Source organism: Rhinolophus sinicus, linkage group LG04, assembly GCF_036562045.2.
Source record: "Rhinolophus sinicus isolate RSC01 linkage group LG04, ASM3656204v1, whole genome shotgun sequence".
Lineage (NCBI taxonomy): Eukaryota > Metazoa > Chordata > Mammalia > Chiroptera > Rhinolophidae > Rhinolophus > Rhinolophus sinicus.
In genome coordinates, this window is record NC_133754.1 from 142,848,845 (window position 1) to 142,873,012 (window position 24,168).

General features: G+C 41.9%; 1 protein-coding gene across 18 annotated transcripts in view; it reads right to left on the minus strand.

The window, feature by feature from the left end:
- TRPM3 (transient receptor potential cation channel subfamily M member 3) overlaps window positions 1–24,168 on the minus strand; it is an 820,394-nt gene that overhangs the window by 59,231 nt on the left and 736,995 nt on the right. For 10 of the 18 annotated variants that reach the window (XM_074330560.1, XM_074330553.1, XM_074330550.1 and 7 more), the window contains 4 exons: window positions 22,970–23,110; window positions 16,149–16,277; window positions 11,102–11,353; window positions 4,710–4,920 (listed from right to left, as the gene is read on the minus strand). In XM_074330560.1, the coding sequence (XP_074186661.1) occupies window positions 4,710–4,920; window positions 11,102–11,353; window positions 16,149–16,277; window positions 22,970–23,110 (733 nt within the window). The remainder of the gene's footprint in view (window positions 1–4,709; window positions 4,921–11,101; window positions 11,354–16,148; window positions 16,278–22,969; window positions 23,111–24,168) is intronic. The other 8 variants (XM_019730672.2, XM_019730688.2, XM_019730705.2 and 5 more) reach the window with 1 other exon arrangement.

A 24,168-nucleotide genomic window follows, 5' to 3' on the forward strand; every position in this document is an offset into this window, starting at 1 on the left:
CTGAATGAAGAATGGACAAATTAAAAATGGAGCCCAACCTATGAGCAAAGGCTAAATGAATATTATGATAGTAGAACAAATGTTGATCACAATAGCATAGTGAATCATCACAAAGGGCCGTCTGCAGACAGCTCTGTTATTTGTAAACCCACTAAACCTCAATTTGCATTAGTAAACAAGTCAAGTAAGTATTCTCTAGACTGTAAGCTGACTTTCAGGGACAGAAGATGGGGTAGTGCCTCATATTGGCTTGCTTCCTTAGCAATTTGTGAAAACAAAACACAGCAAAACAATTCACCCCTTTCCTAAAAGCTGGCACTGTCTCAAGTTTTTCTTTTCCAAAATACTTTCTTTGGTCAGGCAGCCGTCCCCATGCTATAGCTGTTAGGCATTAGTGTGCTCTGAATCCATTAGAGAAGGTCAGTCCTGAATACCAAACAGATGCAGAGCCCTGAGTCTCCAGAACTGGAGTCTAACAATTGAAATGCTTAACAATAGTCATCTTCTCTGTTCATGCTTTTCTAAGTTTCACCATAAGCAGGCATATTTTAGAGACTGGCCTTGAGTTTTCCGAATTTCCACACCTGAAGTGAGAAACAAGTAATTTGAGGCAGAAAAATAATGCAGGAGAGTATTTTAGCTTTACATGCTCAAACATGGTGCTTGTTTCCTGAGAAAAACACTTTAAATCCAGTCAACGTCACAGAAACAACAGGGTACACAAAACAGCAAAGATTTTTTTTTATAGTAAAATGTTTGTATTAATTAATTAAACAGAGCAAAACCAAACCAAAACAAAGAACAACAACAACAAAAATAAACCTCCTTACTCCAGATTATCTACTCATTTCAGATGGAAAAGCCCTAAGCAATGAGAGAAAATAAAAAACATTTGACCCATGCATTAAGTAGATTGGCTAGTTAATCCAGGGCAAGTAGAAATGGCCAAATAATGAGTTGTCGTGGTAGAAAGTAATGCTTTCACATAACTACCCAAACATGTAAAAATACTCAGAGAGGCAGAAAGTAGGACTAAATTTAGACCCTGATTTAATGCATTCAAGAGCATGATTCATTTTCCCCCTGTCCTGGTATGGCCTAGGGAATCTGTGTGTACGACAGGCGACATAAGGATGCCCTGTAAATAAAGAGTAGTTTCATTCATTCAGAGGCTCAAGGAAGCCAGAGACACCCCGTTCTCTCTGCCAACAAAGGTGTACTTCCAGGTACCTCACACGCCAAAACAGAGTCCGATTTCTCAGCTGGCAAAGAGTCCATCTAATTTTAGCTTTGCTCTGGCCTTGGCATGAATGTGCTGGAAATTTATTTTGCTGCTCCTCTTCTCTAAGTGGCTTTTCTTCCCCTCAGGCTCCGGTGGGATCTTGACCAGCTCTCAGAAGCCATATAACATGGGCACCTTAACGAAATGCCCGAAAGAATGTCATCCTTTGGTTGCAATGGATTTAACAACCTGGAGCCCAAGTCACCTCGTACTATACGTAATGCCAGCTCTCTAACACCCACCTCATAGGCATAATGTAAACACCTGAGATGATTTTGAGCTATTTGAAAACAACACAAAACAAAAACAAAACCACTAAACAATAGCAAGTTCATTCCCCTGAGCTAATTAGGGTGTTGGGCGCAGTGTTCAGGCAGAGCAGACCATTACTGCCCCTTCCCCAGAGTCATTATCTGCTGCTTCCAATCACATTCTTGCACTCACTTCTGCTCCTGACACCAACGCAAATATTTCAGCCTCTACAGATAATTGGAATTAAGGCTGAACTATCGTTTGTGTTAACCCAACCTGGTGTACAGGTAAAAAGAACCTCAGTTATTTTGTAAGTTTCCATTGACTCCATTCCTTTTCTTTTTCTTTTAGTCTTTAAGCACATTAGGAAAGTAACCTTAGAAGTCTCATGCTACCATTTTGGGCCTCATTGATAGTCTCTGGGTTTAGGACAAAGTACAAGAAATAAAATGGAATGTATATAAAAGAGCTATAGTTTGGTAACATTGCCCCCCAGAAATGAGGGCATTAAAGCTGTCCTCCCTTCTGAGGTATAAGACAGATGTTAATAACGCACCCCTAGGGCCCCATTATACATCTAGATACACTCACCCCAATTAAGAAAGGTCATTTCCCCAAACATGAAATGAGTTCAGCAATTGCGCAGTTAAAAACAAAGAGTTAGATACGGAGCACGTGCATTATGTTAGAGATGAGTTGCTCTGAGAAGGTGTGTGTGAAGGAGAAGCCGTGGGAGAGGCCCACACAGGGCACATCCACTGGATGGGATCGGTAGACCCTGGGCAAGGCTGTGGGTCCAGCTGGACATGAGATCCGATCAGCCTGAACACATGCTTCACAAACCAACCTGAACACAGCACAGAAAGGAGGCAAGACACTGCAGGGCAGCATAAATGATTGTACCTTTCTCAAATAGCTTGGTACTTGGGTCTCCTGGGTAGTTCTGAATGACTAGATGGGGCAGTCACCCAACACCCATGGGCCCTCCCAGTGCCACAGAATGAAGATCAATCATTTAGGGGACAGGGATGTTCAATGACCTTGGCCAAATGTGATGACAGATTTGGGGACAGCCTTCTATACCTATTTGAGAAAGGACAAATACTCTTTAGCACTCTAGACAGAAAACTGGCTGATTTAGCTTAGAACAGTGGCTGCCATTGTAGCCAATTTCAGAACATCAAAAAGGAAGGTAAGTGGTTGGGGGAAAGGTATCATGAAGGTTGCATCCATCCAAGGCTGGGTCAGTTACATATTGGGATTTGGGATAGAAATTTATTCTCACACGTAGAACACCACAGATCTAATTAACAATGTGGGAAATCTGTTTTCATACTTCACTCACACAAAACACCTCTCTTCTGTCTCAGGGGTGGTTTCAAGTTCTAAACTACAATCAGCCCTTCTTTTAAAAATAACAATAATATATCCTGTTATTCAGCCAGATGGTGGTGTTTGTTGCACTAGGCTGGGTTCATAGTACAACATCAATAAATGGCCACTTGTAGAGGGACAGACAAAATCCCATTCATAAAACATATCTGCACCTCCCTCCTTCTCCCATCCCAAAATGGTGCATTGTCAAAATACCCGTGTGGGCTTAATCACATTTGGGGGGAAAAAAGAAAAATTAGAAAAGGCAAAATAATGTTAGTGGAGAAGAAATTTCTTGGGGGAAAACAGTACATTTAGTCCCCGAGGAGAACGATCATAGGTGGGCTTTTAAGTGTTGTTTTGCCTTCAGGGACCATTTGAAAGGAGGTTTCCAAAAGAGTTTTCCCCAGTCCTTGGAAAGCTGTCTTGGTGAAAGCTGCACAGTGTCAACCAAAGATAATTCAGCTGGGAGATGGCGTTAAAATTCTTCCTCAGTGAGTTGGCTAAGTCTCATGAAATGGATATTTGTTCCAATTAGGTGTTCCAAAAAGCCTTGTTGCCTCAGATAACTCATTTTGAGAAGGAAAGGGTATTTGTTCAAAATCACGGAAGGGAATATGACATGGTGGTATGTTCTGTAGCCAGTGGACACATGCCCTCCCCAGGCCTGGAGGGCTCACACCCTTTGCTGTTCTGTCCTTATTTTCCTAGTCTTAGTCCTACCTGGGACTGGCGCGTGGGGGGGGGGGGCGGGGCGGAAGGGATGCTGGCTAGTCTCCACTCCTGCTCTTAACAAGCTAAACTACCTGGTTATATAACCCGAATCCTGGTCCACAGTCCAGGGCTCAGATGACTGGCCTGTCAGCAAAAAATGTCTTAAAAAAATGTGAATTCAACAACGTTGGAGGGGTGTTATTTCTAGAGCTGAATTCCTCAGGGAAAATGAGAACTAGTTGCTCCTGGGACTCAGCTCCTCCACACTGAAGGATATTTCTTTCCTGATGCTTTCTTCCCAAACAACTTCCCAATGTCTGGTGTGCCCTGACATTTGGTTCAAATAAAATTCTGGAACAGACGCCTAGGATACAACTATCTTCACACTCTAAACAAGAGGAGTGTTTATTACAGAGAATCAGCGCCTATTAGTGCTTGAAACAGCAGAGGCCTGCTGGCGCTCACTCCCCACACTGAATCACTTCATGATATAGATACTATTTTATTTTTGGCATTTCCAGCAAGCAACTCAGTTTATAACCTAAGGCATTTTCCATACTTCCAAGCAATGAATACTAGCTTCTTTTGAGTCTCAAAAGCACATAGTTCAAGCCAGTGGGAAAAGGAGCTGGAGAATAGTTTCCAGTGCAACAAAAACACCATGCAGATGTTGGCCCTCACTCTTGAATTCTGATGGCGAAATCGAGAATTGTTTATTTGTTCTGAAGTCAAACCCAAGGAATTTATTTTTTACAGGCTGGGGTAGGGGTGGGGAGTAGTGATGTAATATATTACTAATATTGAAATAATCAACACATGGTGCTAGGATTTTGAATCCCCAAAGAATTTCAGTGGTTTTAATGGTTCATTTCTTAATCAAATTTGGCACACCAGATGTCGATTCGTGTCACAGAAAGGACATACCTGAGGAAACACCCGAGGACTACATTGCTAAAATTGCATATTCACCTTCTGTGGGTTTTTTCCTCCAAGATAATAAGCTAGGAATCGGTCCTCTATCTTGAGCCATTTATTGAGAACAAACAAATGAACTTGGAAAAGATATGACCCAATTGAAGTTAAATACCTGACTTTGGTGTATGAGAATCATAAACTTGCTTACGGTCTATCTGGTCCGCAAACACTTCCCCATAAATCATCCAATAGGGCATGTAGAAGATGTTCTTGGCCAATTTCCATGATGGCTCCTCATTGGGAAACAGAATGGCTTGCCTGGCGACCCCAAAACTCATCAGTACCACCAGCATAATGATGACAAAGTACATCATGTCTATCATCTGGAAGGGTGGGGAAGCAGAGGGAGAAACAAAAGAAAACACATCATTCAGTGTTCCTATGACATTGACATTGATAGAAACCTTTGAAGGAGGCTCACTTTTGATAATGCTGGTAATGGATGATTAGATAGGGAGCTATGCCCATATAAGAGGACAACCTGGTCTACGGAAGCCAGTGTCCACAAAATCTTATCAGTAACTCAAAAATCATTAAAAAAAAAAACCATGCGCACACACAAAAATCCCCAAACAAACTCAAACACATGCACAATGAAACCCCTTCATTTTCCATTGCTATCTGTGGGACCTAGTCAAGACTAGTCATGGGAGTGAAATAACACACAATGTTGGGTATCCATATAAATTCAGTACTAACTTTTACTCTGTCCCTGGGGGAGGCAATCACCCTTTTTGGGTTTCTTTCTCCTTAGCACGATTGGAATTGGGATAGTTGAACTATTTCAAGAGCTATTGTAATGTTGTAAATTCTCTAAGTTCTGAAAGTCTAGAAGAATTGGAAAGCTCAAGAAAATAATCACTTGTAAGCAAAGCTTGGGCAACAAATATCCATTACATATCATCTTATTCTTGTGCCCACCTCACTGCATGGTATTCTACAACACACTGGTCTCTCAGAGAACCATTCTTTCTGTACTTCTCCTGCAGTGTATCCTATCAGTTATGAAGGGTGTTTTCATAGGCATTGAATCAGACAGCCCGTTCCTGTGCCTGCTGCTGAAATGTTGGATTTTCATCTTGACATGTTTATAAAATTCTCTTGATTGCATTCAAGTACAATGCTATCTCTTTATCCCTTTCGTTTTTGCTTGTTTTCATGATACATGTTATTTGGGATCTGTTTCTCATATGCCAAATCATTTTCATCACCACAAACAGATGAGGATGTAATAACTATTGTTTTGTCTGTCCAGAACCCATCACCTCCTTCTTTTAGAAATAGTTCCCACCCATTTTGGCCGCAAAGGTAAGTGTCTTTTCCAGGCTAGGTTAATCATGGTACCTTACCCTCTGGCATCACTGATAGGAAGTAGTCATGTGACAAGAATCAAACCAGAATCCTTTCTTTGGATCGTTTTCAACTAAAGCTGTGAGAGAGAAGCTTCCTACAGAGAAACTTCCTTTCTTGTGAATTCAGGGTGTCTGAGGCTGAGTCCCCAACTACTGATCAGAGTGAATGAAGCAGATATTCCAGAGAGAGAGCAAGTCCTCTCAGTGGTTGAGAGCCTGACTGTAATAGCCCTTAAGGCCAGTTCCATCATGCCCTGCTATAAATCAATATATCTCTCCCAGGCTTAAGCTGGTTGGAGATTAGTTTCTATCCCTTGCATCATCAAACCATCTAATACAAAAGACTACCTTCCTTAGATAGCAAACCTCCTGAAGGAATGCCCATCCACAAAAAAAGATTAATGATAACCTTACCAATGATAATGAGGGCTTTAAATTAGTTTTAAAATTTCATTTTAAAAGAATACATGTCATGGTGCCTGTTAATTGGAGTTAAAATATCACAGCCTTCCTATTTGCCTTAGGACACTGGGGGCTCAATATATTTTAGGTTAATTCAGCAATTTTTAAGGCAACTTCAAAGTCCATCTCTCAAGTTTTGTCTGACTTTGAAACTAAATAAGAATTTTTCAAAATGTGACATTAATTCGTATTTATTCATTATCCTTAAAAATATATGTTAATTATTCCTTTCACAACTTAGTGGTCTCAGCACTCTCTTAAAATGAGCAAGGAAGCTGTGTTGAAACAACTGTATAGGAAACATGGATCTGTTTCTCATCCTGTCTTTTATTCTGCAAAATTCTTTCATTATTTATTTACAAAAAGTTCTACCAATGAAGAAACACTAATGGGTTTTTCATATTATATTTATTTAGGTTGACTAAAAGGTGGGTGTGGAGAAGAAGGTGTGTACTTAGGAGATTTAGGAGCTAGTCTGACCCAAGAAAACAGCTAGTAAATACTGCAACTGTTCTAATTTAATTTCCCAGGATTGTTTTCATTCAGGATGATTGTGATATTTATCCAAAGGGTCAAAATAACCAAAGAGAAAAAACATTCTTCCCAAATATTCAACTTCATATATTTCAAAGAAGTCTTGGCTTCCATACAAATGCCAAAATCTGATAGAGTGGAGTACAGAAAAAGAACATGATTAGCGAGAACTGGGGCTGGCTACCTCTGTTTTTAAAGCTAAACTGTCCAGTTGGCTCAATAGTAAGAGAGCCGAATCTGTCTCATTCTTGTAAATATTCTTTGATCATGTTCTATGGAGGAAAGTATATACTGTAGTAATTAAGAATGTGTTCTCAGGTGTCATACTATCTGAGTTTTTCATCTTGGCTCTGCTAGTAAAAATTGCTAGGCGATCTTGCTTAACCTTGTTTTCTTGCATTTTCAAAATAGGGATACTAATAATAACAATAATGCAAACTGTTTTTGTGAGGATGAAATGAGATAATATGTGAAACGATGTGGGTAGTTCTCAGTACATACTAATGTATTATTATTATTAGAATTAGAAGTAGGTCAGGCTGTGGAGTCAGACAGGAGTTTGAACACTGCCTTTGTCCCTTGCCCAGTTTCAGTTGATTCCATTGTTAAAGGAAGACACTGACATCTATTTCATGGGGTTGTAATGATGATGCTATGTCTGACATGGTATTTGGCACATAGTAAATGATAGCTATCATTAGTGTTGTTTTATTCTGAGTTATATAAGTGAGCTTAGTCCTAGGCTTAGAAAATTCCATTGAGATATGGAACATGGTGGAAAGTGACCCTAGATTTAAAGATCAATTGGAATCATATCAGATCAGTATTGTGTTCAGGTATCCTAGCAGCTGTCTGTCCCTAGACCACAGGGCACAGTTACTTGGCTGTTTAATACTGAATAGGGACTCTCTAGTGTTGAGGGGCTTTCCGTTTAATCACATCTGGGCATATTTTGTTAAGCTTCCAGCCCGGCAGTCCATCTGGCTCCCTGATAAATTCGATAGGCATATTTTACCTACCTTCTGGATTAGTGACTCAGTTATTGAACCAATTATCTTAAAAACCCCATGGAGAACAAAGTTCCCAACTATTCTCCTTTTCTACTTATTCTTGACTGATAAGTGAAGTCATTCATAAGTTAGAAGATAGAGAAAATGCAGTATATCTCTCTTGCTTACTCCATAATAAAGTTTAATTCTAGTAAAATCTGGGGATAATTATGCCATCATTAAAATGATAGACGTGGATTTTAAAGTAATCTTGCTGCTTTAGTTTGACTTTAGTTATTTCAAGTATTTAAATGCCACCCAACCTTTTAAAAGTAATACATTTGGTTTGGGTCTTTTCAGGTTTTATTTATTGAAATAAAACAAGGTAATACTCAATTAGAAAAAACAACCAATCAGATTATGTAATTGCCTAACGTAGTGGTTAGCAACAGAGGGCAATTTTGCACCCCCCCCCCAAGGGACACAGGGCATAGTCTGGAGACATTTTTGGTGTGTGTGTATGTGTGTGTGCACACACGCAGGTTATTGGCACCGAGTGGGTAGAAGCCAGTGATGCTGCTAAACATCCTACAATGCACAGGACGGCCTCCACAACAATGAATTATCTAGTCCAAAATATCAATAGAGTCAAGGTTGAAAAAACTTGGCCTATTCTGCAGCTTTTACCGTTCTTCACTTTCATTGGGTCCATTTGAGAATCCATTTGAGAATCCCATGGAAACTTGTCCTCTCTGTTCAGAAAATTCATACACCCACACAGTTTTATATATAACTTGGGTGGAGGGTCCACAGATCCTTTCTCCTAAATCTCTTCCAGAGACTCTAAGCTGAGACTCTGCTTTTAGACATAACAATTTTTACCACAATCTCAAATTCAGTACTGAAGTACAAAAAAGATTATATAATAGATTTTAATAGGGTAAGATTAATTTTTTTCTTTTTTGCCCTAGTCAAAAATTCCCAGTTGAACTGGGATTCAGTTTTGGGATTCAGTCTAACTCAAGCTTGTTGAATTTAAGTTTTTCCTCTCTAGAATAGGTTTGAGATATTTTCCCCAAATAATGCTGATGTTGTGTACAAAAGGGTTAGGAATAGAGCAGAATTATTATGCTTACCAATTTCCCCCCTCTCATTGTACTTTAACAAATATAATATGAATATAATAACAGAGACAATTTATCCACTACCCACTATGAACCAGACACTGTTGACTATTTAACATGTGCTATTTCTAATCATCCAACAACCTTATAAGATATACATTTATTGTAACTACTTAAGAAATGAGTAAACTGAGTTTCAAACAGGTTAAATGAATTGTTCATGGTCTCATAAACCCTTCCTGTTGGATTTAAATTCTCCCTCTCTTTGCATGAGTTTGTCAGTGTTTTTGTAGGAAGAGTCTTGGTTATTTAAGATTCATTTTAGTAGAGTTACATATACACACAATAATAACAATAAATATTGATTTGCTGACTGAAAAGTAAGCAACAATGATGTATTAGGTTGGTGCAAAAGTAATTGCAGTTTAACAGGTTAAAAATACTTGCAAAAGTTACAAATACTTTTGCTCCAACCTCACATATAATAAAACTCGAGTGAGAATGATAAAGGACATCTATTGACTAATTGTTGGATTCAACAACTCATAAACGGAAGTGGAAGGGAGGTTATTAGCAAAGAGATTTCTCAGAAAGAGGTGTTTGCCATTGTAGGATGGAGGTACTTGGCTTTTCCACATATGTCCTGTCAGGTGAAGTAGAGGATATACTTAGAAAAGTGAAGGAACTGATTAAAAAAAAACAAGAAAAAAAAAAAGCACCCAGTTTCTGGGCGTCAGGACCTTATTATTCCTCTAGTGAGTTTGGAGAGGGAGCTGATTTACTTGCATACTCATAGGCTCACACTAATGTCGTCCTCCTAGGGCTCAGTCTTTATGGAGAAAGTCTGGAAACTAACATGGTCAAGGAGTGTTGGAACAAATCCACAGCCATTTGTGGGGTAGCATATTAGTGTGCCACTTGGGATTCCTTTTTAAAGAATGAGATAAGTAGGGCATCGCTCTGGAACCTAGTTTTTCACAGACATCCTTTTCCAGTAGTGTAACAAGACACATGCTATATTGATCGAATTTAGGGCTCACTTCAAACTGAATACAAATAAACTGTGTTTTTCTTCCCTTTGTATAGGGAAAGGCATTTCCTAGCACTTCATTCAGAAAAAAAGCACCCAGTTTCTGGGCGTCAGGACCTTATTATTCCTCTAGTGAGTTTGGAGAGGGAGCTGATTTACTTGCATACTCATAGGCTCACACTAATGTCGTCCTCCTAGGGCTCAGTCTTTATGGAGAAAGTCTGGAAACTAACATGGTCAAGGAGTGTTGGAACAAATCCACAGCCATTTGTGGGGTAGCATATTAGTGTGCCACTTGGGATTCCTTTTTAAAGAATGAGATAAGTAGGGCATCGCTCTGGAACCTAGTTTTTCACAGACATCCTTTTCCAGTAGTGTAACAAGACACATGCTATATTGATCGAATTTAGGGCTCACTTCAAACTGAATACAAATAAACTGTGTTTTTCTTCCCTTTGTATAGGGAAAGGCATTTCCTAGCACTTCATTCAGAAAAAAAAAAAAAAAAAGCAATGTTAAAAATCGGAAATCTGTTAAAACTTTGGAGTGGAGACTCAAGCCTTCCTCCAAGATCCAGCTAAAATATGACCTTCATGTGAAACCTTGCCTGACCTACGTTCTTTTTCCTATGCTCCCGTTGTACACATTTCTATTATAACATTCTCACAGTGTATGGTAATTACTTACCTTTCTTTCATCTAAATAGCTCATGGAATGAATACCTTTACATACCCAACTCCTAATCCAGTGCTTGACACAGAATAGATGACCTTTATATATTTTTCAGTAAATAAATGAGTGAGTGATGGCTAATTCTTCAGTTAAGTATCTAGAGGTACTCAAAGCGCTGAACACTCAAAAGGAATTAAAAAACAAAACAAAACAAAAAAAACATCCCCAGGGCCGTCCCAGTTAGACCTTGAGAGCAGGCCCCAATGAATGATTTCCCTCTTCATATTACCACCACTCCTCCTTTGAGAATTTATTGCATGGAATCAGAGGACACTGCTTACCATTTTCCCAATCATCATTACATATGGGCCCAAGTACTTGTTCACGCCGAAGATGTCTAATAGACGGATGTACCAGTAAATGATGTTCACACAATAGATGACCCTTCCATCACTCCTGAAGGGCTGGTCTTGGAGACGAAGGATCATCCCAACAGAGAACAGAAGGATGGCTATGAGGTCTGTGACATTCCAGTACTCCTGCAGCCACACCTTCACTTTCTGCAGCAACTTCCCTGGCTCTGACATCAGGATCTGGAAGGCAGGAAAGAGGGTGGGGTTAGTTAGGATTGCGGTCTATCTTTTCAGCCCAGTTGGAAAAGTGTTTGGTCCATTAGTTGACATCGGTAGCTTGTTTTGTTTGGCTGTGTATACATGAACACTCGCATGCTATGAATGTACGACTGAGCAAAGGTCAGGCTACTCAGATGCAAATAATACAGACGCAGATATAAACACTAAGTTTGATTTTGGGCATTGCCTCCAATTCTATGCCACACATTAGGGTTTTGCTATAAAATTATTGATACCTATATCCCTGTACGTCTCTGACATCCTCCTCCATCTCAGTCAAAGTGCCACCATATTGAGTTACTCAGACCATTAACTTGGGAGGACTTTTTTATTCTTCTCTTCCACACCCACATCCTATGCACCAACATGCCCTATCACCTCTGTTTCGAAACACAACCACTTCTCACCACTTCCACGGCTGCCACTCTGTTTGAAGGCCCATCACACCTCCCAGATGTCTGCAACAGCCTTCTGAGTGGTATCCCTGCCACTGTTGTGGCCCACCCTGCCTCAATCCATTCTCTGAGCAGCACACAAGACAGTCTTCAAAAACGTAAGCCACCATCTGGATGGTAATCACAGTTGTATAGGTAGGTGAAAACTCATCAAGCTGTACCCTTACGAGTTGCTCATTTTCTTAGAAGTAAATTATATTTCAGTTTATAAAAGAGAGAGCCTTGAGAGTTCTATGAACAACAACAATAAAAACTAAAGCAAATGATGATAATTGAATGCTTAAAGCTTCCAGTGGCTTCTATTACAAATGGAGAAAGATCCAAACTCCTTACCATGACCTCATTGGACCTCTCACCGTATTCTCCCCATCCCCTACCCTGCCATCATGGTGGTTTGCTCTTAAGCATAACAGGTCCATTCTATGCTTAGTACATTTTCAATTGTTCTTTCTGTTGGGCGTTTTCTGCTCCCAGATTTTTTTTTTTTTTTAATTGGGGAATACTGGGGAATAGTGTGTTTTTTCAGGATGTCAAGTCGTTGTTTTTCAATCTTATTGTGGAGGGCACAGTTTATAGGCCCATGTGGGAATCGAACCAGCAACCTTATTGTTAAGAGCCACCCCACTCCCAGATTTTTACATGTTTGGCTCCTCCTCATCCTCAAGGTCTCTGCTCACATTTCCCCCTTTTAGGGAGACTTTCCCTGAGTACCCTACCTGCAATGGTATCCACAGCCCCAAGCCATTCTCTAATATATTATCCTATTTTATTCTTTGAAGATTTTATCACTATATGAAATTAACTTCTGTATGTATGTATATGTGTATATGTCTGTCTATCTATCATCTCTGTCCACTAGACTGTAATCTCTGAGGGCAGACCCTTTATTCCCCAGGGCCTGTTGCATAATACTCAATAAATATGTGTTGGCTCACTGACCGATTGTTGCAGAGCCACCTCACAGACACCTCTCCAGCCCCTTAACTGCTGGGTGGGACTCTGATTTATCTTAAATCTAGAGGGGCCCTTTTGCTTACACACACTCGATGAAACGCGCAGTTGCACAGCGGGAGTTGCAACCTATCCCACACCACAGCCCGCCCAGGGATGTGAGCAGCCATGGAAGCTAGCCAGTGAGGCTACGTAGCAGGGCTACCTTCATGAATCATTTGTGTTTACCCCCTGAGACTTCCATCTCTTTGAGCCAGGACCCACCCCTTTCCCAACCCAGGACCTCTCAAAGGATAGGAGAGAAAAGACCAGGTCTAAGCTGCAGCTAAGTATTTGAATCCTCAGGTCCCCTTTAATGGCTTAAAGGGAGGGAGGTCTTAGTAAGTCAGGACAGGGCTTAGAAGGCTAAGCAAGATACCAGGAGCCACCTGGCAGCCTCCTTCTTCACCCTTTGTAGTGTCTCATTCCTAACCCTAGCCCAGGGCTTCTTAAATTCTAGCACGCATCAGCCACCTGTGGGGGGTGGGGGTAAACCACAGATGGCTGGGCCCTGGAGTTTCCACTTTAGTTTGCCTGGTGTGGGGCTTGAAGATTTACATTTCGAACAAATTCCCAGGTCAAGCTGGTGACCACAGATTGAGAAGCACTGTCCTCTCCATCAGGAATTCCTGCAGCTGCTGATGTCCTGATGGCTTCTTACCCCCAGCTCTGTCCTAAGTTGGTAAAAATCTGTGTGTGGGGGGTGGGGTGGGGGGGGTGTCTTAGAGTTTCTCTAACCCTTTGCCCACAATTTACTAAAACTGTTAAACACAGAGGTTTGTAGTATAATTTTTTAAATAGTGAAAATATTTTTGTGAAATTTCAACATAAAAAAAGAGAGAAAAGCCAAGCCGCTGGAGATGAAGCAGCAGTGAAGAGTCGAGCCCCCACCGTCAGTGCCTTTCACTTCTCCAGCGAGCTCTTAGACACCCCTTAGCACCCCGGCGCTCTGAGGAGCATCCCAGTTTGGAACCCACTGCGGGAGTGAAAAGAGCCGTGGGCCTAGAGAGGGATCAGTCAGCCTGAAGACCTCGTTCTCCTTTCTAGCTGCGGGATACAGAAAAACAGCTCAACCCCTGAGGCTTACTTCCCATACCTGTAAAGTGGGGATGCCATAACAGCCACACCGTTTACTTCACGGAGTTGTGGGGATGAGGACCCACATGAGATAACGTCTCCTGACGCACGCTGTAAACAGTTACCCACTATTAAGGGATTACCGTGGCTTGTTGTGGTGACCAAATGCAGAAGTATGTGGGGCCACGCGTGGGAGGGAAGCATGTGAAACCACAAAGCCTTGCAGAGCCCTCCTCGTCTATCCCTCAGAATGCAAGGCAGCCTACACACTTGCCCATGTTTCCAGGATCTTGCGTCTGAGATCGTGTGGGCCTGTGTGCTGAGTGTGAGAAGGCACGGAGGTGGGACCTATGGGGTCCTCACTACCTTGGCAGTTGGGCATTTCTTTCATGGCCTCCAGGCCGCAGGATTGGGGGTGAGGGAGCTAGCTGCCTCACCAGGCTCAAGAGGAAAAGGTCAGACACTAAGATGGCCAGTGCCTCCCTCCTTCACAGCTTCCTCAGAAGCAAGGACTCTTCCCTTGACCCCTCGCTGACCCCAGCCTCTAAGGCCCTGCCCTCTCTGCTATTATATGCCGCCTCAGGAGAAATGGATATCCAGGCCTTGAGGTTCCTGGCAGCCTGCCCGCTTGGCAGCCTCTTCCAGAACAGTCTGTGGAGTACAGACTGCTCCCTGTCTTCTTCCAGTCTGGTCCCTGGAGGGATTCCAGTCTCCCTGCTCAAGTCTTCCCCTTTTCTGCTTATGGGGAAGGAATATGCATCTGGGCGTTAAATCACAAGAGAGTGAGCCGACACTTCACAGCAACAGAGTCTTAGCAGGAGGAGCAGGCCTCAGGTCTGAGAGAGCTACACGGAGACTGAAGCAAACTGATTACTGTTTTTGTTTACAAATGGGAAATCCACAAACTGATCAGGAAGTAGCAGGCACTGTCAACTGGTAGGAACAAGGCAAGAAGGCAAGGCATCCTTTTAAATTATTTTTAAAATATATTTTAAAAATCTATCAAATGGGACTGGTGTACCGATATCCAAACTCTCTGGTTAGAATTTAAACATACCCAAAGCAGATTAAACCCAAGAGAAGGGCTCTAAATATATACATGAGATTTTTTTTTTTTTAAATGATCCCAATACGATGGTATCTAATAGATATTGCATCTTTTTCTCTGGCGGAGAACATTCTAGAACTAAACTCTAAGATAGTAAGGGTCTCTTAATCTGTTTGAATAATGGAGGGCAAAATTGTGGATTTGTAGGAATCCTTGTTTTCTGTGGGTCCCAATCTATTTCCCGACTCCCCGTAGTACAGTGAGTAGGATTGTTCCAGAGTTCAGAGGATGCAGTGGACTTGACAGGGAGCAGTTCTTCCAGAAGAGGTCTCTCCTGCAGACTAGTGTAAGGGGGGAATGCGGAGGCCTGCCTTCCCTCCAGGCTTGGGGAGGGGAGTGCGGAGCGCGTTGAGCAGGGCTGCAAGGCCCTCTGGTGGACTGTTGCTTGAGTACATTCACTTTAGCGGCTCTGAAGCTGATGGCTTCTGAGGCGAGCTTTGACTTCAAGTCACAGAGGGGTGGTGTTATGAGCACTCCTTTTACTCAGTAGGGGTGGGGGTGGGGGCGAAGAGAGGGACCCACATCCTCAACCTGAAGGATGAGAAGAAGTATGCTCAATGCACCTAGGTGATGCCAGGCCTGGTGGAAAGGCTGGTACCCAGCAGGTGCAAAATAAATATTGAGGGGGGAATAAACCAGAGAATAAAGTAACGAATGAAAGCATAGTTCCTCCCAGAGCTGCTGAAATGCATTTGGAGAATCACAGGTATCGGTGGACCGTGTCCAAAAAGACCCAGAGTGAGGGGTTGCAATGGGAGTTAAAAGTGGAAAAATGCAAAGATTTTTTAAAAGGTGGAAAAATGTAAAAAGTTATGTTTATAGAGATGAGAAAAGAGAGGTGTAAACAGCACTGAAAATAACTTGAGGGTTTCCAGGGGCAAGAGCTATGTCAGCAGAAAAGGGACTAAACCCTAAGCACTCATGGAGTGACAACCCTGTGAACACACACTGTGAAGCCTCCCCAGTTTGTCAGCAGCCCTCAAAGCCAAGCCCATATTTCTACAGCAGCATTAGAGAAAATAGTTTCTGGATGAATTTGGATCTCCAGTGTTCCCCTCTCCCCTCCATGCACAATGTAATGAACCACTGTTTTTCCCCCTCAGTTCCTTTGTATGAAACCAGTTACCTCTCTCATCTTTTCTATTCCCAGAGTGAAAATATAGGAAATGACAATCCATTCCTGGGTGGAAGGCCAGCGCTCCATCTTCACTAACACGATATAGTTGAAGAGCATCAGGTATCCGATGTACGCCAGCTGTAAGGAAACACAATACTGTTGGTGCTTGAGCTGCAAAGACCTGGGAGCCCTGCCCTTGGGCGAGGCCAGCGTGTGGCAGGACAAGGTCGGCAAGCAGGACTCAGAATGCATGAAGAAATGAACTTGAAAGCTCTAAACTATCAAAAGAAAAAAAAAAGAACATACTTTTTGAAATAATTTTATACGCAATCTTCCTTTTGACCCTTACAAAGGTCTCTGGGTTCCAGTACTTTGCTTGTACCTGTGTACCATGATGCATCATTTTCTTTGGCAATTACCAAGTTTCTCATGACTTCCTGGCTAAATGGGGAAACTCTTCTCTCAGTGGTTGCTCTTGCTCATGCATGAGCTTCAGGCTCTTGAACTAGGGCAGCACAGTGGATTTTTGCCTCATGAATGCCAGGTGGATTAAATGGCAGTAAGAAGGAAAAGAAGACACTTGCTATACGTGTACATTCATCAAACCAACATAAAAATAGCCTGGACTTTGTCTAGAAGCCCCACTTTAATTCTCTCCTGAGTTAATGTCTTTTTTCCCCTCCTACCTTCATGCGCTGGGCTTGACAGTGCCCTGGGAAGGTTTTACCTATTTTCCATTGTATCACCTTCCTGCCCTATTCAAGTTGGGATATTCCTTACTGGTTCCTGCTTCTTTGAAACAAGAGAACAAAAAGCAATTTATAGAAAGAAATGGCTAACTGGCCATTCTGTGTGGCCTACTGTAGCTTGGAGTGCGGTTTAATGTTCATGAGGCTCTAATATCAGAGGCTGAACCCCGATGGGATGGGGTGAATGGCTGGGTATCCTGGAAAATGCCTCAGAGTTCAAGTTTGGTGACCGTCACTAGAGGATTCAGTTATGTCTAGATGAGTGGAACGTAGGAGGGCTGGTGCGGTTCTTGCATAAGAGGCCAAGAAGCCTCTGGAGGGAAAAAAACCAAACTCACCTAGGGGAAACAGCATATAAGGTAAAACTTTCGATGCAATGCTTCAAGCTGAGGATGGCACTTGTGGGATTTAGGGGCCTCGGGGGCTCTGAGTAGGAACTAAGAGTGAGTTTATTCAAATTGGCAATCATTGGAGCCTATATAGCAAATAGGACACAGTGTGGGCAAAGGATTGAGGCCTTGAGGTTTCTGGAGATAGAGTGTGACTCCAGAACCCTGGGGCAGCTTAGAAGGTAGAGAAAGTGCAACATGGCTGGGAGCCACAAAGGGAAAATGGCAACCTACAGAGCTAGAGAAATGCTGCTTTTTCTACTAAGGGGACCTCCCTTCCTCCCCTTCCTTCCTTTCTTTCTTTGTCCCTCCCGCCTCCTTTTTTTTTCTTCTTCTTCTTTTTTTTTTTTTTTTTGTGTGTGGATACATAGATTCTTAATATGAGTCAAAAATATTTTCTGAGTCCCTAGTACATTGGTGCATTTACAGACACAACCACATAATTTCTCATCTCTTGAAGGACGAATGTTCATTTGGGAGTTCAGTGAGATTACGTATGGAAGCATAAGAGCAGTTACGTAGATGTTGGAGGGCCTGCAGGGCTCATTCTCCACAGGAGAGTTTTGCTCTTGTACACTCACCCCCTCAGGGACTGTCATTTTAGTCCATGCCTCAGTTCCTATCCCTCCCCTTCAGGATCATTAGCACACTGTGAAAACCTCACCTGAAAAGAGTCTACTCTATTTGAAATCACGTAAGGTACTATTTAACACGTTGCGTACGGATCACGAGAATCTTCACGAGGGATTTAAACCCCGCTGTACGCAACGTGTTAAAATGGAATTTGGTTCATGTGGTTTGTGTTCACCATTACAGACTGGCCTCCACTCGCCAGTCCCTGTGTACACTGTATTTGGCAAAATGCAAAGAAAGGACTTCTGTGATTGAACTCTAAACCATACTCTAAGCCTCCTTCTGACCTGAAATCCTTCTCTCTTTCTGGTTGCGTCCTTTTCTTTGTTGGATCCTATTCTATCCCTTCTAGGTGAAATGAATCTTGTTAAATGCCCTGGTGTTTATCATGTCACCCAATTCATTGTAAAACATTCCAAAGCATTATCTTCTCTTGTCACATGTCGGCCCAGTGACACACACAATTATTCCAGAACCTCTGCCTTTCCGTACTTAAGTACAGGCATACCTCGGAGATATGGCGGATTCAGTTCCAGACGAGTGCAATTATGTTAGCATCACAATAAAGCAAGTCACCATGTTTTTGCTGGTAGAGGGTCTTGCCTTCAATTTGTAAAAAACAAAATACAACATCTGTAAAGCACCCTAAAGTGGAGTGCAGTAACACAAGGTATGCCTGCAACAACTCCAGCTGCCTCTGTCCTCTGAATACAGGTCTAGCGTACTTGTTTGGTGAAAGGAATGTAGATGCAGAAGTCAGTAAAACTTGGATTTAAATCTTATCTCAACTACGTGCTAGCTGTTTCATTTTGTATATATCACCTCACCCGCCTGGGCCTCCATTCTGTGAAATGAAAATGTTTGCTACTGACCTTATAAAGCTTTTGGAAAGACTGGGTATGCGTGTGTATGTGTGTATGACATGTATGTATCTCGCGACTCAGTGTAGAGGCCTAACGAATGGTGGATAACATTATTTGCCTCTTTTTTCAAGAAACTTTTATTCCTCTTGTCTCCTCTTACCTCAGTCAGTCCTTGCTTCCTTTTGCTCCTCTGTAAACTATTCATCTCTTTTTTTTCCTTTTAAAAATTGCCCTCATTATTGTTTATGCTTCCTCCACTATCATCCTTTTTAACTTCTGCCTGTCCTGTTACTCTGCAATACTTTTCTTCCCATAATCAAGCTATAACCAAATAATCAAATATCAAAACCAAAAATCCCATAATCAAGCTATAACCATAATCAAATAGAATCAAGAATATTTGGGACAACTCAAAATATGCACTTCCACAAATATAGGGCTGTAAACATGTTTACATGGCCCAACAGCTGAGTGGCTGCTCTCAGAAGCAACCTACCTTAGAACATTCACGGGGACCTGCTACAGACGACCTGAACGTGATGTGCTTTAATGGGGTCTGTGTGTGTGTCACACACATATTCTGTAAGCTTTAATAAGCTGGATGTAGACCGTCAAAGCTTGGAAAAGAAATATAACCTTATGATTCTTATTTAAGTCAGTGGGACTCCTATAAGAATGTGTATTTGATAGGCGTATATATTCTTTTTACACATTTTCCAGTAACCAAGATGCATGACTGCTAACCTGGGAAACATAAGCACCAACACCTGCTGCTGTGGCCTGTGGATCCCTGAAGGGCTGTGCCACTCCTTCCTTCCTCCTTTTCCTGCTGCCCCTAGAGAGTGGAGGGGGCCATGGTGTTAGTAGAGGGAGGAATGTGTTGGTGCTGTCTGACCTGGGGCCACTTCACACCTTGAATTTGCAAGCTCTCCAGCTGGGTACTTGAAACCAGCTTTCATCACAAACATGGCCTGGAAGCCAGTTGGATCCCTGCCTCCTTTCCTCTTGGAACAGAAGAGGACCCAACATGCTCTCTGGAAACTTGCTACAATATGGAAGTGAGGTTATGTGGAAATGAGGTGTGTCCTACTTTAAGAACCATGAGAGTGTAGAAGGGGATACTTTTGGAAATACGAGTGGGAGATACTCTTACAGAAAAGAATACAACCGAAAGCAAATGGCACCTTTGATGTAAAGCTGAATTTTATGGTGAAGCATCTCTGGGTATTTAAAAGACTGGCACTCACCTTCTCCATTTACTTCCTTGAGGCTGGGCTTTGTCAATAAATAAATATGGATTTCTGGAAATTGTTGTATAAACACAACTGAATGTGACGGGAGCATCCAGTCTGATGGGCTTGCTGAGGCTAATCCAATCAGCCATGTAGAAGGGAGCAGGATACATGAGCTTCCCAAAGAGGCAGTTTCACCACCTGCCGCTTATGATACAAGGAAAAAGCAGTGTGTCCTAAGCTTCCTGGACCACAAGAGTCACTTGAGATGTTTGTTAAACAGACTGCCTCTCAGGCTCTGTCCTAGAGAATTACTGGATCCATGATAGGGCCAGGAATTTGCATTTCTACCAAAACTCCTTATCAGTATGGAAATACTGGGCTAAAAACTCAGTTCTCTGTCTTGGGTAGTGGTTCTCAGTTCTGGCTGTCCATTACAACCACCTGAGAGCTTTGAAATATCCTCATGCCCAGGCTATGCCTCAGACCAATGACATTAGAATCTCAGAGACTAGAACTCAGGTGTCTTTTTTTTTTTTTTAATAGATAAAGATGTAGATTAAATAGAACCCAAGTACTAGCACTCCAGGTGATGATGATTCCATGTATAGCCAAGGCTGAGAACCACTGGCCAGGGCATTTGTTATTTAAAACGATTCTTGGCTAATTACCTGCCTCAGCTGAAAAAGTGGGGATTAGAGGAATCAAGGAAATAAAATGAATATTGAACACAGATCAAGAAAAAAAGAGGAATGCCCGGGAAGGATAAAAGAAGTGAGTGCTCTATTGATAAAGGTGATAGATCATTCTTGTGCTGATTTCTTTATGCTCTGGATCAGGAGTCTGCAAACATTTTCTGTAAAGGGCCAGATCATAAAATTTTAAGGCTCTGTGGGTCTGATGGGCTCTATAGCAAGTAATCAACTCACCAGTTGTAGCATAGAAGAAGCCAGAGTACCCGTAAGTGAATGAGTCTGACTGTGTCCTAATAAAACTTCATTTATGGACACTGAAATGTACATTTTAAACAATTTTGATGTGGTGCAAAGCAGTCTTTCTTTGATTTTATTTTAACTCTTTAAACATATACATCTACTATTAGCTCACAGGCCATAAGAACAGGCAGAGGGTTAGATTGGGCCCGTGGGTCCTTGTTCGCCAAGTCCTGTTCTAGGTGCGACAATTGGGGCAGCCCTATTATAAGAGGAAGGATAGACCTGAGTGTAACATGCAATCAAAATATTACCTTGATTCAACTTTTAGGTTAGGGAGAGTATAGATAAAGCAACTAGAACAGTGCCTCATCGTAGGTATTCAATACATGGCATTTTATTATTGTTGAGTGGATGGATGAATAAAACACCACCTTGCTCTTCAGTGTTGTTCCTAGTGTAGGAACAACAAGCTACTTTTCTGCTTATGCATTCCAGGCACTGTTCTAAGTGCTTTACACATTTTAACACATTTAATCTTTACTAAACCTTATAAAGTAGGTATTATTATTATTCTCCTCTTAAGGAAATTAGTGACAGAGTGCTAAAATAACTTGCTTGAGGTCACAAGTTACTTTACTAATACAGAGGCAGACAGAATTTCTACTCAGGCTGTCTGATTCCAAAGTCCATTTGTGTCACCACTAAATTGTTTTTTGCAAGGTAAAAATAATATATAACTGTAGAAAGCTTATCAATAGAAATGATTTTTGCATGACTTAGTTATATTTTTTCCAACGGAGAATTTTTTTGAAACATTAATAAACTTGAACTTTTACTTCACTACAAAAATCTAATGTTTATATTTTGATATTATCTCATCCTCTCTCAAGTCCACACTTGAGAGCAGTGGTTTTCAACTGGTGGCAATTTTTCCCCACAAGGGGACACTTGGCAATGTCTAGAGACATTTTGGTTGTCATAGTTGGGGTGTGGAGCATGCTACTGGCATCTAGTGGCCAGAGGTCAGGGATGCTGGAAAACACGCTACAATGCACAGGGGCTGCTACCTTAACAAAGAATTACTCTACCCAAAATGTCGATAGTGCTGAGGTTGATGGCATTAAGTGTTACCATACAGGACCACACAAAAAGTACCTCTTAGGGTCCTTTGAGTCATCTTGGCCTTCAGATGCGATTATCCTATTGCTGACTCAAGGGATGGGTATGTAGCTAGTTGTGAGAAAGGTCAAAAATATAGATGAATTGCCCATCATCTGGCACAGTTCAAACTGTGGCAGGAGAGAAGACGAGATGAGTTGGGCCACAGCTCACCTTAAGCTTAAAATATGATTGAAAAGTAGAAGTAGAAACCCAACAGTCGAGCCATTTCTACCACACCAGGAAGCGATTTCAAGGACAAGTTTTCATCTTGTGGGCAGAAAATGTTTGCAGGGTGTGCTTACTGAACAATATTTGCCATGACTGTAGTTTGCTTCACATAGTTTTTGCTGCTTTGTTTGCATGTTAACTGTGACAGAGCAAGAAAGGCTGTTTGATGACACTACCAGATGGGAGTAATTACACACTAATGCTACGTATCTTTAGTAGTGATCCTTCTCACACTCTGCTCAGCCTGTACCCACCTAATGTCCCCCCCAAACCCAGCATTGTCCTTCAAAATGGGCAACTCTGATCCCGCACTCATACATCCAGAACAGGAAAACATTTTGTAAAAGGACATCTATTTTCTGCTCGACTAGATTCATACTCATCTCACTTCTATTTCTGTTAGTTCTCACTTTTACTATTTCCTTTATATTCTGCAAGAAGGAGAAATGTAGAAGCTGTGGAAGCTCCCTCACAAACTCCACAAATCTTGCAAAGCTATTGCAAACAGCAAGGTCATAAAGCTTTCTTTTCTGCCTGTGTAGTCCCCATATTATGACTCATAGAGGGAACCACCCAGGTGCATGAGCAATTGACATTGGCTTTTTGTGGCCATCCGTTAGGAAGAAGGAAAGATACTTACAGTGTAGAACCAGAACTTCACGATCGGTGCATTGTAGAATTCATAGATTTTCCTGCCCAACGGGATTAACCGGTGCCTGCTCTGAACTTCCTCTTCGTCCTTCTTCCTGGAGGACTCCCCGTTACTTCGTCCCAACATAGCCTATCATAGAAGAGAATTGATACCATCACGCCAGGGCTCTGGAGAGCACGGAATTCAACGTGCTCATTTACTGATGAGGAAAACATGCTCATTGAACCTAAGAGCTTTGTCTAAGGCCCCCAGAGATTTAGAGATTGTGCATTTGCATTATATTAAGTGGTGCAAAAGTAATTGCGGTGCTTTTAAGGTTAAAAATGGCAAAAACTGCAATTACTTTTGCACCAACCTAATACACAGAATCTGTGTACCTTTGCAGGGGATGTAAGACTTTCAGAATATTTCTTGACCATTCTTGTGTCTTTCACTTTTGGACCTCTGGAAGATGGGAGTGATAGAAGATACCCAGAGGGAGGCAGGAATGTAGCCTTGGAAGATCATAAATCTGCCTTTTCTCCCAACCCCCTTTCCCCATATATATTGTGAAACATGCAGATCTGGGTTCAAATTGTGTCTCCACTCAGGCTAAGGGTTCTTAACTCAAAGGTAATTTGGGCCTCTGATATCTAATTTATCCAAAAGTGATGTGCATTCAAGAGGTTAATTTATTGAAATGCCTGGAGCTTAGTTATTTAGGAATATCTCCCCTACCCTTAGACATATGCCTTGGTTCTCTGATTTCAAACCCTGTAAAACCTGAATTATTGCTGGCGTTAGTTTCATGGCAACACCTGGGCACACCGCCGTCCTCTGCGTGGGAGAGTAACCAGGTGGGACTGGGAGAAGTCAAGCCTGACCTGGGAAGGCCCTCCTCTCCAAGCTGTTGGAGAGTTCCTTAAGAAGGGAATTATTTCCTTCTCATTCATGACAACAGCAGCAACAACAATTATAATTAAATATTGCAAAAAAGGCAGAATGTGCGGAAAAGGCAGACACATGCATATCTGGGTGGCAAGTGACAGGATGCCCCAAACATGGCTAAGATCCTAATGGTGAAGAGTTCCTTTGGGTCACTCAGAAGGAGGATCAAGCCCTCACCCGGACACTTAGAGTCCATGGCACCTTGGGCAAGGCTTTTAACCTCTCTGAGACTTAGTCCCTTTGTCTGTAGAATGAAGGTA